Below are 14,933 nucleotides of genomic sequence, written 5' to 3' on the forward strand. Positions count from 1 at the left end.
GGAATTTGCAGGCACAGACATTTTTGAGCTGAAAAGAGACAACTATCTTCTCACTGTGGATTACTACTCACGGGATGTTGAGGTGTCCACGCTGTCCTCTACATCTTCAACAGCAGTTACACAGCACCTGAAAGCTGTATTCGCTCACCATGGAAGACCAAGTGACACTTGTGTCAGACAACAGTCCACAATTCAGCTGCTCAGAATTCAAAGCCTTTGCTGGGGACTGAGATCAAACACCAGGCCACAGTGCCCACAATGCAAAAGGAGAACAGGAGAGAGCAGTGAAGATTGCTGAGAATCTCTTACTGAAGACAAAAGGCCTCTACAAAGCATTGCCAGCTTATCGCTCCATGCCTCTTGTGAAAAGCTACAGTCCATCAGAGCTGTCAATGAGCTGGAGACTGAGAATAAGCCTATCCCCTCTTCCTTCCCTTCTCCAACCTCACTTACTGGAAATTTTGAGGCAACACAGCATGAGAAAATGAAGAGCATGCATGATCTCAGACATGGGCCTAAACCTTTGTCATCGCTCAGGAATTGAAGCAATTTGGGTTTCAGGCCAATTCACGAAAGGAACAAGAGTCTGACAACATGCATCACGATTGTTTATGATCAGACTATCACAAGGTGAAATCAAGCGGAACAGGCATGTGTTTGTGTGCCTTCAAAGTCCACGAAAGTTAGAAGAAGAAATACAGCGGTCCGATCATTGTGATGAGGACTACTTCCCTGTGGTGGAAGCACTGGTTCAAGAATCTCCATCCACACCAACACTTTCAGGAACCTATACCAGACATAGTTGCTTATATGTCCCACCCCAGAGATGTACCCCATAGCTTAATAGCTTATGGCAAGTGATTAAAGAGTTAGAATAATCCTCTTCACTTTCCCAGAGCATTCAAGTAGTCTAACCTGACCTCCAGTAGATGTAGTGATTTTTAAAAAGAGTTCTAATGTTGAAAACTTTTCAGAAAATGAGACTCTTCTTAGAAAAAAAGAGGAATTGTTGAAAAAAAGGAAGAAAACAAAATGAGAAACAGTTATAATATTGGCAATTCTTGTTTATGGTTATGTAAGGAGTATAAATTACGTTCTATGGATGAAATAAACTGAATCATGCAATTTCAGCAACTGCAGTTTCAATGCAGTTCAATAGACAAGAAGTACATAACTAGTTTTTGTAATAAGGGGAGATGCTGTAGCAGCTAATGGGTTAGTCCTATGCCACTCACTTAGCCAGCCGCACCCAATTCACATACCATACTAGCAGTGTTATCAATAAAGTTCAGTTGGATAGCCTGCATGCTGGCTTCAGGGTGTCTATCTGCACACTCCCTCAATAAGGAACACAACACGTTCCTGATGAATGGAGAGAAATGTTAACTGTTTATTCCTCTCCATAGGTGCTGCCAAACCCAAAAGTTTCTCCAGCATTTTGTGTGCACTGCATCATATTTACCTTAAGTTTTTCCTGTCAGAATCAGGTTTATTATCACGGGCATATGTCGGAAATTTGTTAACCTAGCATGAGCAGTTAGATGCAATACATAATATAGAAGAAAATAAATAAATCGATCACTGTATATGTATACTGGATAGATTAAAATCATGCAAAAAAAACAGTAATATATATTTAAAAATGAGGTAGTGTTCAAGGGTTCAATGTCCATTTAGGAATCGGATGGCAGAGGGGGAGAAGCTGTTCCTGAATTGCTGAGTGTGTGCCTTCAGGATTCTGTACCTCCTACCTGATGGTAACAGTGAGAAGAGGGGATGCCCTGGGTGCTGGGGGTCCTTAATAATGGTGCTGCCCTTCTGAGACACCGTTCCTTGAAGATGCCCTGGGTAACTTTGTAGACTAGTACCCAAGATAGAGATGACTGAATTTACAACCCTCTGCTGCTTCTTTTGATCACTTTGATTGTTTTAAAGAGGCGCAAAACTGCAGCAAAATAACAAAGTTTAGGCACGTGCATCTAGCTTAAAGGGAAGGAATAGAAACTGAGTATTTCCAATCCTTTCTGCTTGTGGATTTTATCTTACTCGGCTTTTCATCCCGATATTATCGGTCAACGTGCATGTACTCGGATGGATTAAGCAGTGAGTGCCACCGGGTTGTGGGTTTGTTTTCTGCCTGCAGATTGCCGAGCTGCCACGGGGTGGCGCACGAACGCAGTCTCCAACACCGCCCCGCAGTGTCCCTGGCATTCTGTGTCCGACGGTCCATTAGGTCCCTTCACATCAGATATTCCGTGGACGCCGTGGCCTGCAACAAAAGTTCCGGGTGGGAGCGACATGGCGTTACCGGATCCAGGAGGGAATGCGCTGCAAAACGCCATGAAGATGGCGCGGGTCGCCATTCAGCTGGACACGGAGAGCCGGCAGAAGGTAATATAATATCACAGGTGGCAAGGGCCAGATTGTCAGCGACCGGAGCCGGAGGGGCTCCCAGAATAGCAATTGGGCTCGCTTCCACGGGCGGGGAGGGGAGTGGGGTAGAGAAGAGGAGGAAAGGGGTGCAGTAGGGAGAGAAGGTAGGGTGGGGAGGGAGAGGAGGAAGGTGGTGGAGAGAGGGGACTGAGGTGGAGAGGACAGGAGGGATAAAGGGGAGGATGGAAGGATTGAGGGGCGGTGGTGTCTGGGAGGGCGGGTCGAGGAGAGATAAAGGAGGGAGGTGCAGGGACAGATGGGGGAGGGAGTGTGGGGTAAGGAAGACATTGGGAGAGCAGATCGAGAAGAGGTGAGGGGACAGATTGTCTGAAGACGCACTGAATAATCTATAAACGGCTTTTACCCTCTGCCGGCAGGTTTCTGAATGGTCCACGAACACTGTCTCATATTTTCCTTTTATTGCACTATTTTTGTAACTGGTAGTAATTTTTATGACTTTGTGTTGTACTGCTCCTACAAGACAACAAATTTCACATCATTTAAGTCAGTGATAATAAATCTGATTCTGAGTAGGTTGTAAGGGATGGAAAACAAGGGGGAAGTGGAGGGTAGAGAGGGTGTGGCGTGTACAAGGCTGATGGGGAAGGATAAAATTGGAGTGGGTGGGTCAGAAATTAAATGTAAGGAATTAAGGACCCTGGAGGCGTGAGGGATTAACAATATAGGAGGTTCTTCACTTTTATGGCCGTTGGTAGTCCAATTTAAAGGTGCATTACTGCCACCAACTGGACTGGAGTGTGGTAAAAGGGAAATAAAATCTTTACCAGTTCTTTATTAAAAGAAAGCCAAGTTGCCCCAAAAAGCCCTATAGATTGTAATAATGAAAGACGATACTGTGAACTAAATTAAAGTTACTCCCATAACTTAAAGTTTTTAAATGAAAACTGTCAATTTCTAAAAGCAGCAAAGCCTGCATTTGATTTCTTTCAATTATATATGCTGTAATAATATTTGTTGAACAATTTCATAATGCTGACAAAATCTACACAACCCAGAATGTTGGTTTCGTACAAGATAGAAGGATTACTTAAGCATAGAATGCCCAATTCGAAGTCATGTCAAAATAATTCCTTCCCTTCCTGTTTTACCCCCTTCCCTAAACCCAAACAATTTAAAGGGGCCTCCCCTTAAACCCATTGTCCCACAAATCTTGCCATAACCCCCTAATTCTTAACCCTACCAACCCCTTAGCTTCTGATTTGCTAAATGGAAGGTTTATTTCCACTGATGAACTTTCAACAGCTTTCTTAGGTAAACAGCCAACCCACTGATTCCCCTCAACACCTCAATGAGCAGGGATCCATCAGAAGCAAACATCTAAAACAGTACCTTGTATATGAAATAATGTTTGATAAGCTTCCAACAGTAAATCTGACCTACTGCTAGAATGACCTGTTTTAAGACTCATCAAAACTGAAAAGGAATCTGAACAAGTTACAGTTTTACATGGACAAAATTCCTCCTGTCAACCTGTAACTGTTACCTGCTCAGTTGAGGATAAACACCAGAGACACAAAATTACATCTGAAACGGTTTTTATTCAGAGAGGAGTTCGCAACCCCACGCACCTTGGGCGTAAGGTAGCCAACTCCCACTTTGTCAGTTTACAAAGGTTATACTTATACCCAAAAGCAGGGTACTACCTTTGCAAATATGGTTACCGATTCGAATTCATCAATTGATTGGCTATTGCATAGCTAAGCATGCGAAATACTCAGAATTAGCAAAGGTTAAAGCGTAATACCTAGAATTAATACTGACGCACTTCAAAACACTTGAAATAGGTATCCTCAAAATACTTTGCCAAGCAGATTGTCTTGTGGTCGCAGGTTCCCTTTTCCTTGTGGTCTCCACATCTGGCCTGGCACCTTATTTTAGCTACCTCTCCTTACTTCCCTAATGACGTACCTCTCTCTTGTCCTGTCTACATATTTTGCTACACTTACCCCTCGCCCACCCCCTCTACACATACCCCTTACCCTCTTCACATTCTCACTCCACCCACTTTAAACCTAAAATGATGGCAACCAATTCTGCTGTATATACTAATAAATGGTTAGTAAGATGTGGCAGGTTGGAGATGTGACGGAAGGAAGAAAGAATAGACCTTGATTACCGGAGCTATGAATCAAATGTCTCCTAAGTAATAAACAGATAGAAAATGTTTTAATTTAGAAGTAAATCCTACAATATGTTTAAGAATTTGCTAAGGCAGTTATTTCAATAAAATGGAGTAACTGTATTGTAAAGCAAAGCCATTGTTAAAAATAATTTAGAGACTGAAGTTTTCTGTGAGGTAATCAAATTCTCAGGAAATAGGCAAAAAAACTATTTGTGCTGTCACCTGAATTACTGGCAGAGATTATTTGTGCATTTTATGATTGTGTGTGTTAAACATTTGTAAATCTCTTTTCTCAAGTCTTTTGGGGAGTATGGTTGCTTTGTCTCCAGCTCTGGACATCTTGCCCATCAGTTTTGCACTGGGGGTAATTCAAATGTTTCGCCATTTGAAATAAAGGTAAAATAGTTTCAAGGTGCACTTATTATTAAAATATGTATGCAGTATACAACTCTGAGATTCGTCTTCCCACAGGCAACCAAGAAACAAAGAGACACCATGGAACCCATTCAAAGAAAATATCAAACATCCAACGCGCAAAAAAAGGAAAAAATTTTGCCAACGGCAAAAAGCAAGCATAAAAAACACAGGATATAAAACATCAAACCACAGAGTCATTGAAACAGTCTAGGAACGTTCAGTTTAGTTTAGTTCAATTCAAGTTAGCACTGTGTTGTTCGTTGACTACAGGCCACAGAGCCAGTTCGCCCTGATCAAAATAACACAAAATAGGAATAAAAAAACAGAAGAAACCAGAAAGACATCTTAATATGAACTGCAGAGTCTAAGCCACAAACCACGTCGATTAAACGTTGCCCAAGACCAAAGACTAGCAGCAATGAGGGAGAGGGAGGGGGAGAGAGAGAGAGAGAAGTCAAATACCGGAAATACTGATAAAACACATGAATTGTTTTTCATTTTTAGTCCTGGCACAATCAATTAGGAGAATGAATGCTGTTGAGAAAGGATGATGAAATGTTAAAATCCTCACATGCAAGACTTGATAAGCTTAAGTTCTAATAGATCTGGTTGACAGATGGATTAGGGAAAAGGAAACAAAGGGTTAGGAGGAAAATTCATGGCCCTGGGAAGCTTGAGCCTTCACAAACCAGATGTACTCACTGGATTTGTGAATGAATTATCTAATTTGTGGAATGTCAATCTGTCTAATCTGAAGCAAGACACAAAATTCTGGAGGAACTTAGCATGTCAGGCAGCATCTTTGAGAAAGAGTACATGGACAACATTTCGGGCTGAGACCCTTCTTCAGGACTGAGAAGGAAGACAGAAGATGCCAGAATAAAAAGGTGGGGGGAGGAAAGGAGGCGAGCTGCAAGGTGATAGGTGAAGCCAGGTAGGTGGGAAAGGTCAAGGACTGGAGAAGAAAGAATATGATAGGAGAGGAGAGTAGGCAAAGGGAGGAAGTGAGCTGGGGGCAGGTGAGAAGAAGAGAAAGGTCAGAGTGGGGAATTGGTTGGGGGGGGGGGGGGAGTTGTTCACCGGAAGGAGAAATCAACATTCATGCCATCATGTTGGCGGCCACCTAGGCAGAATCTAAGGATTTGCTCCTACACATTGAGGGTGGCCTTATCTTGGGAAAAGAGGAGCCCGTGGATCAACACATCAGAACGGGAATGGGAATCGTAATGGAAATGTTTGGTTACCGAGATGTCCTGCTTGTGTCTGATGGCCACAATCTAATCTTGTCTAAAGATATTACAATGTATTGATCCTTCAACTCCTGGGATAATAAAAACAAGGAGAAAAGTGTTGCTAAGTGCACTGAAATAAATGATTTAAAAAATTGGAAGAGTGGTCTGCAATCAGTACAAGTTTTGCAAATGACTCTATTGATTATCAATATAACAGCTATGTTACTCATAGTAACAAACCATGTTATTGGGGAAGTCAGGGCTCGTCTGTGAGTCTTGGAGGCCCGAGGCTCTTCCTGAGTTGAAACACTGTGTGTGTGAGGGATGAAGAGGGCTTGTTCTGTGCTGTTCTGAGCTTTGTAGTTGTGCTAAATTGGTGCTGGAATGTGTGGTGACACTTGCAGGCTGCCCCCAGCGCATCCATGTTAATGCAAGCAACACATGTTTCAATGAGCACGTGATGGATTAAATCTGAATGTGGATTATTTGGGGAATTATTATTGAAATAAATATACATTTAAGAACCAGGGTAATTTTGTTCCTAGTTGAAAATGGTCATTGAGTCTATGTGTATTGAGTGAGTGCATTTTTACTGGGGGAAGTGTCTTGTTTAAAGATGAACTGTTCTGATAATAGGGCAAAGACAGGACACCTGGTAACTCATTCGAGATTTGTTTTGAAAGGGAAATCTTTAGCTATGAGAATCCCTGCAGCACAGATGACCCTGTGATCTCTATCTCAGAGGCCGAATTTGGAACGTCTTTCAACAGGGTAATCCTTCACAAGGCCCCGATGGAGTACCTGGTAGGGCTGTGAAATCCTGTGCCAACCAACTGGCAGGTGCATTTTAAAACATTTTTAATCTTTCATTGCTACAGTCTGAAGTTTCCACCTGCTTCAAAAGGGCAACAATCATACCAGTGCACAGGAAGAGCGGGGGAGCTACCTTAACGACGATCGTCCAGTAACACTCGCATCTGCTGTGATGAAATGCTTTGAGAGATTGATTATGAGAATCAACTGTTGCCTAAGCAAGGACCTGGACCCGCTGCAATTTGCCTATCTCCACAATAGGTCTACAGTGGATGCAGTCTCATTGGCTTGTCAAGTGTTCTTGGATCACCTGGATAATACTAATACGTCAGGCTACTGTTTATTGACTACAGCTCAGAGTTTACCACAATCTTTCCTGCAGTTCTCATCAAACTGTGCAGCTTCCAAACCTGGGCCTCTGTACCTCCCTCTGCAACTGGATCCTTGCCTTCCTCACTGGAAGACCACAGTCTGTGTGGATTGGAAGTAACGTCTCCACCTCATTGATAATTACTACTGGTGCACCACAAGGATGTGTGCTGAGCCAACTGCTCCACTCTCTCTACACCCATGACTGTGTGGCTAGGCAGAATTCAAATGACATCTATTAATTTGCCGACAGCACAGTTATTGTTGGCAGAATTTCAGATGGTGATGAGAAAGCATATAAGAGAGAGAGATCAGCTGGCTGAGTGGTCAGTGATTAATAGATGCACCTTTGGCAGCAATTACAGTCTTGAGTCTGTGTACATAGGTCTGTAGCAGCTTTGCACGTCTGGACGCTCTAATTTTTCCCTACTCTTCACAAAACTGCTCAAGCTTTGTCAGATTGCATGGGGATTCTGTGTGAACAGTCCTTTTCAAGTTCAGCCACAAATTTTCATTTGGATTGAGGTCTGAATTCTGACATAGTCACTCCAGGACATTAACTTTGTTGTTTTTAAGTCAATTTCATGTGTAGCTTTGGCTTTAAGCCTGGGGTCATTATCTTGCTGGAAAATGAATCTTCTCTCAAGTTACAGTTCTCTTGCAGACTGCATCAGGTTTTCCTCCAGGATTTCCCTGTATTTTGTTGCATTCATTTTACCTCTACTTTCACAAGCCTTCGAGGGCTGCCACCATGCTTCAGGGTAGGCATGGTGTGTTTTTGATGATGTGCGGTGTTTGGCTTACACCAAACATAGCGTTTAGTCTGATGGCCAAAAAACTCAATTTTGGTTTCATCAGACCATTAAACCTTCTACCAGCTGACTTTACTCTCCTACATTGCTACTAGTAAATTCTAGCCAAGATTTTTGTGAGTGTTGTCAACAGTGGCTTTCTCTTTGCCATGCTCCCAAAAGCTGCTACTGGTGAAGCACCCGGGCAACAGCTGTATGTGCAGTCTCTCCCATCTCAGCCATTGAAGCTTGTAACTCCTCCAGAGCTGTCACAGGCTTCTTGGTGGTCTCCCTCACTACTCCCCTTCTTCCACGGTCACTCAGTTTTTGAGGATGGCCTGCTTTCAGCAGATTTACAGCTGTGCCATATTCCTTCCATTTCTTGATGATTGACTTGACTGTACTCCAAGGGATATTCAGCAACTTGGAAATTTTCTTGTATCCATCTCCTGAATTGTGCTTTTCAATATCCTTTTCACAGAGTTGCTTGGAGTGTGCTTTTGCCTTCATTGTGTAGTTTTTGCCAGGATACTGACTCACCAGATACAGTTGTATTTTTATTACTGTCAGTTGAAACACCTTGACTGTACACATTGATCTCCATTTAACTAAGTATGTGATTTCTGAAACCAATTGGCTGCACCACTAATGATTTGGTATGCCTTATAAAAAGAGGTGAATACTTCGGCAATCAATTATTTTGTGTTTTTATTTATAATTTTTTGAGATCACCTTGACATGAGAAAGTATTTTTCTGTAGATTAGATAAAAAAAAGCCAAATTAGATTCACTGGGATTCAGTATTGTAAAACAATTAAACATGAAAACTTCCAAAGGGGGTGAATACTTTCTATAGGTACTGAATTTTAATGTTTTCTACTTCTGACATCAGGTGACTGAACTGAGATATTAACTCTGTTTCTCTTTCCACAGATACTGGCTGACTATTAACACTGTCACCATTTTCTCATTTCTGTCCAGAATTCCAGGGTCTACACTATTTTACCTCATTTACCCATTCTGGTTGGATTATTGATCCATTTTCTTTTCTTATTGACAGGAAGCTTATTGTGAATACCTTAAAAGTATACACTTTATATCACAAGCTTTACTAGAAGATGCCCAAATAAAAGGTAATGTTGTCTTCTCTGTACACATTTTCTATACACAGTACACATTTCTGCATACTTCTGAGTTAAGGTTTTGCTTCCCTATTAAGATCAGCACCAAGTTCTAGGGTAACACATATAAAAATCTGCAGGAATTCAGCAGGTCAGGCAGCATCTATAGAAGGCAATAAACATAATTTCTCATGTTTTTTATAAATACTCAATGTTTTGGGCTAAGATCCTTCCTCAGGGCTGGAAAAGAAGATGAAAGAAGCCCATTCACCTCTCCCCTCACCTGCATTCAGAGCTCCAAATAGACCTTTCAGGTAAGGCAACACTGCCTGCAAATTTGTTGAGGTTGTCTGCTGTATTGGTGATACCCTACGTAAATTGGGGTATCGCTTTGTCGAGCACCTTTGCTCCATCTGCAACAAGCAGTATATCCAGCGGGCCACCCATTTTAATTCCAATCCCCATTCCCATTCTGATGTGGCCTCCATAAAAGGGCAGCCTTCTAGTCTAAAAGATTAAATCTCTAACCAGGTAACTTGATTTCTTTCTGTATCCATCGTCCATCTGTGATATTGGCTCAGCCTGTTTGTTTTCCCTTTGCTTGTGTTGCTTTATTCCCTCTGGTAATGCAAGGCAGGTGTTACTGCTCTGCATTTTTCAAACAGCACATTCTTTTATCAATGTTCTTCCATTCACTCACTGTCCAGATAACCTTATCCGTGTGGTCATCCCAGCTTACCCTAATAGAGACGTCCCCCTTCCCACCCTCCCTTGCAGCTTCTTTTGTTTCTTTTCCAATTCTGACTAAGGATCTTCCACCTGAATGCTTAACTCTGTTTCTGCTCCCATGAATGCGACCTTATTTGATGAGTATTTTCAGCTTTGATGGCTTTGCCGATACAAGATAGGTGGAGGAGCAGGTAGTGTTGGGTAAAGATGTCAGATGGAGTACAGTGTAGGGGAGTGTATGGTCGTGCACTTTGGTAGAAGGAATAAAGGCTTTTTTTTCTGAATGGGGAGCAAATTCAGAAATCAGAGGTGCAAAGGGACTTCGGAATCCTTGTGCCGGAGTTTGGAGTTGTTGGTAAGGAAGGCAAATGCAATGTTGACATTCATTTCAAGAGGAATAGAATATAAAAGCAAGTTTGTAATGCTGAGGCTTTTATTAAGGGATTGGTCTGACTGCACTTGGAGTATTGTGAGCAGTTTTATGCCCTTATCTAAGAAACGATGTGCAGGCATTAACGACCATCCAGAGGAGGTTATCAAGAATGATCCTGGAAGTGAAAGGGTTAACATAGGAGGAGCACTTGATGGCTCTAAGCCTTTCCATGCTGGAATTCAAAAGAAGGAGAAGGGGAGTCCAGGACCTGAGGGGGGCACCGCCTCAGGGTAAAAGGATATCCCTTTATTACAGAGTTGAGGAGGAATTTCTTTAGAATCTGTGAATCTGTGGAATTCATTGCTACAGTTGCCTGTGGAGGCCAAGTCATTAGGTATATTTAAAGAGGAGGTTGTTACGTTCTTAATTCATAAGGGTGTCAAAGGTTACAGGGAGAAAGCAGGGGAATTGGGTTGAGAGGGGTAATAAATAAGTCATGATGGAATGGTGGAGTAGACTTGATGAGCTATATGGCCTAATTCTGCTCCTATGTGTTGTGGTTTTTCTGTTTTTACTAAAGTCAATGCTGTGTTGATTGCAGATGAGAAGGAGCTGGTAACACCCGAAGTGCAGAAAATGCTGAAGTTGGCTGATCAATGCTTAGAAAGGATTAAAACCACAGCTGCTAAACTTGGTGAGTACTTGTACTTGATAGTTTGTGGTGGAGTAGTTAGTTGTTTTTCAGGAACAGAACAGCTTCATCTAGAGTTGTGAATGTTTTCCAGGTAAGTAAAATCATAAATGAAGTTGACTTGTTGACTTCATTAACTTTGCCTCCAACTTTCACCCTGCCCTCAAATTTACCTGGTCTATTTCTGACACCTCCCTCCCCGTTCTTAATCTTTCTGTCTCCATCTCTGGAGACGGCTTATCTACTGATATCTACTCTAAGCCTACAGACTCTCACAGCTACCTGGACCAATTCCTCTTCCCACCCTGTCTCTTGAAAAAAGGCTATCCCCTTCTCACAATTCCTCCGTCTCCCCGAATCTGCTCTCAGGATGAGGCTTTTCATTCCAGGGCGAAGGAGATGTCTTCCTTTTTTTAAACAAAGGGGCTTCCCTTCTCCTACCATCAACTCTGCTCTCAAACGCATCTCTTCCATTTCACCCTCACCCCATTCGCCCACCACCCCACTTGGGATAGGGTTCCCTTGTCCTCACCTACCACCCCACCAGCCTCCAGGTCCAACGTATAATTCTCCTTAACTTCCGCCACCTCCAACGGGATCCCACTACCAAGCACATCTTTCCCTCTCCCCCCCCCCCCTTCTGCTTTCCGCAGGGATCGCTCTCTACGGGACTCCCTCGTCCACTCATCCCCCACATCCCTTCCCACCGATCTCCCTCCTGGCACTTATCCTTGTAAGCGGAACAAGTGCTACACCTGTCCTTACACTTCCTCCCTTACCACCATTCAGGGCCCCAGACAGTCCTTCCAGGTGAGGCGACACTTCACCTGTGAGTCAGCTGGTGTGATATACCAGTGCTCCCGGTGTGGCCTTTTATATATTGGTGAGACCCGGCGCAGACTGGGAGACCGTTTCGCTGAACACCTACGCTCAGTCCGCCAGAGAAAGCAGAATCTCCCAGTGGCCACACATTTTAATTCCACGTCCCATTTCTATTCTGCTATGTCTATCCATGGCCTCCTCTACTGTCAAGATGGAGCCACACTCAGGTTGGAGGAATAACACCTTATATACTGGCTGGGTAGCCTCCAACCTGATGGCATGAACATTGACTTCTCTAACTTCTGTTAATACCCTCCCTCCCCTTCTTACAATCCCTGACAATATTTAGTTGGTTTTTTTTCCTTTCTCTCTGCCCATCACTCTGCCTGTTCTCCATCTCCCTCTGGTGCTTCCCCCCCCTCCCCTTTCTTTCTCCAAAGGCCTCCCATCCCGTGATCCTTTCCCTTCTCCAGCTCTGTATCACTTTCGCCAATCACCTTTCCCGCTCTTAACTTCATCCCACCCCCTTCAGTCTTCCATCATTTCGCATTTCCCCCTCCCCACACTACTTTCAAATCTCTTAGTATCTTTCCTTTCAGTTAGTCCTGACGAAGGGTCTCGGCCTGAAACGTCGACAGTGCTTCTCCCTTTAGATGCTGCCTGGCCTGCTGTGTTCCACCAGCATTTTGTGTGTGTTGCTTGACTTTATTTACAGTTTTTGATAAAGTAGCTAAGCTTACAACGTCCCAGGCAGACGGAGTGCAAATACAGTATGCTCACAACTTATGAGGGAAGAAAACCGAGCACCTGGAGAAAACCCATGCTGACCCAAGGAGACCATACAAACTCCGCACAGGCAGCAGGGAATGGAGCTCTAATCGGTGATTGCAAAGTGTCATGCTAGGTTTAAACTTAAAGATGATATTTTAAGATGGAGTGAGCAGTTAGTGTCAGCCAGCAGTGGGAAAGACAAACAATAAGCTGCGCTTGATGTAAGATAGGGCACACCTTGGACGGAAGGTGAAGAAATGGAAGTCATCCAGGAAGCTATAGAATTTGGACATGGGAGATGAAAGCCTTCCAGAGGATGGGTCTCGACCCAAGACATTAACTGTACATTTTCCTCCATAGACGCTGCTTGTCCTGCTGAGTTCCTCCAGTGCCTTGTGTGTAGTTTGATGAAAGCTTCTGTGAATGATAGATTGGGACAGCCGATAAGTGATGTTGAATGAGTGATGGGGATACTTCTGCTGATGGAAGCTTATGAAGAATCTCTTAAACCGTTTGGGCATTTATGGTGTGAGGTCAGTTAGATGGGTCAGGAGCGTGGGCCAGTTGTGCGGCTAGAGACAGGAATATTGGCTGGATGTATGTCCAAAGCTGGAGTTTGGTATGTGGCCAGAGCTGGAGAACAGGACTCTGTATGTGACAGATGCTGGTCTCCACTCTTCGTGGTGACCCCATTACTAGATCAGTGTTATGTGAAACCTGTGTGGTTGCCGGTTTACCCTCCTGTGGTGTGACTGTGACTGTCACTGGAGAAACTGTTGGATCTGAAAGTCTCTGTTCTTCACTCCAAGCAAGCATTCTCTAGCAGACCCTCTTGGGAGAGTCTCCCAAACTCAAAGTACATCAAGATTTTATACTCTCAAATGATAATAGTAGGAGATTCAATACAATTTCATCATTTACTTCAATAATTTATATCTGACAAATGGTTACTTTCAGCTACATCTTGGCAGTAGAAACAAATTTTAACTGATAAGACACCTTTGAGTGTTTAAAAACCTTCGTATGGACAAACTAATTCAGACGGATGGTCAAAAACTTTACAATGATAGCGAACTAGATGTCCAAGATTCATGTTATAAGGGCTGGCTCTCTGAGTGTATAAACTTTCAAACTATTTATAGAGCAAGTATGCTTGTGACAATGTTTGATAAGCTAAGTGACAAAACTCAGTCTGGTATGACTAGCTTGCTTGATCTCTGGATGAAAGGTTCAACATAACAGTAGATATCTTGTTTGATGTAGGCCAATTAACATAGCTCCATTGCTTGAGTTTGGCTGATGTAGATGAGAACGTCTGCTGATCATCTCAGGTTACAAACTGTATCCTGAGCAGCCTGTCCCCTATGATGAGCCAGCAGACTGTGATCTGTAGACAGCTTTTCATTACAAAACTGATTGCAGCTTTTACTATACATTTCAACAAATGTTATTGTTGAAGACTGGTTGGTTTTTGTTTGCCTTAATACCTACTACCTGATGCTGTAACCCTTAAAAGATGTGCCATGTCTGATGTTAAACGACACCTCGTGCAGGTAGCTTCCACTCCATGATCTCAACAGTAACAGAGCTGAACATTGCTCAGCTGTCACAGCTCATTGACTCAAATACTTTGGCACAGCAGTAGCAGAAAGGAGTCTTTGCATAAGGAGCACACCACCTCACCACGTCAGTCATCCTGCCCCAAATGTAGAAGTGCCTGCATTTCCCATACTGGCCTTCTCAGTCATCTGAGATCCCCTAAAACCGGAATAGAAGTAAGTTGCTCTTAATCCCAAGGGACTGCCTAAGAAGATGTTTTAGATGTGCACGGATTAGAAAATCATACTAAAAGTGGTTTTACCAGTTCAACCTTCTCCATTTATTTTGTTAGCAAGATACTGCCACATTTTCTGCTTTTGTTATGGTTTATTTATTTTATATATATAAAAAGAGGAAGATAATCCTGCAGGGAACGGCTGATGTGTTTCATTGTTGTTTGATGTTATGTCTGAAAGGTGAAGTGGAAAGGCAGCCTTCAGCAAGCCAGGTCACAAAGCCCTCATACACTCCGAGTCATCGAAGAGTCGCCTCAGATGGGGGAAGCACTACTACATCACTTTTACCTCCTGAAGTCTTCCAAAAGAAGCAAATTCCGGAAACACTAATAACAAAAAGGTTAGAATAATGAATTTAAAGAGCAAATGTATGCTATTGTTACTCAAATGAAA

At 42.9% G+C, this 14,933-nt stretch overlaps 1 protein-coding gene across 2 annotated transcripts in view; it reads left to right on the forward strand.

Annotated features, from left to right (window-relative positions):
* Positions 1–2,230: 2,230 nt before the first annotated feature.
* vps9d1 (VPS9 domain containing 1) overlaps positions 2,231–14,933 on the forward strand; it is an 87,588-nt gene continuing 74,885 nt past the window's right edge. For both annotated transcript variants that reach the window (XM_059993125.1, XM_059993126.1), the window contains exons 1-4: positions 2,231–2,391; positions 9,259–9,331; positions 11,023–11,115; positions 14,721–14,880. In XM_059993125.1, coding sequence (XP_059849108.1) covers positions 2,299–2,391; positions 9,259–9,331; positions 11,023–11,115; positions 14,721–14,880 — 419 coding nt within the window. In that variant the 5' untranslated portion in view covers positions 2,231–2,298. The remainder of the gene's footprint in view (positions 2,392–9,258; positions 9,332–11,022; positions 11,116–14,720; positions 14,881–14,933) is intronic.

Source organism: Hypanus sabinus, chromosome 17 (assembly GCF_030144855.1).
Source record: "Hypanus sabinus isolate sHypSab1 chromosome 17, sHypSab1.hap1, whole genome shotgun sequence".
Lineage (NCBI taxonomy): Eukaryota > Metazoa > Chordata > Chondrichthyes > Myliobatiformes > Dasyatidae > Hypanus > Hypanus sabinus.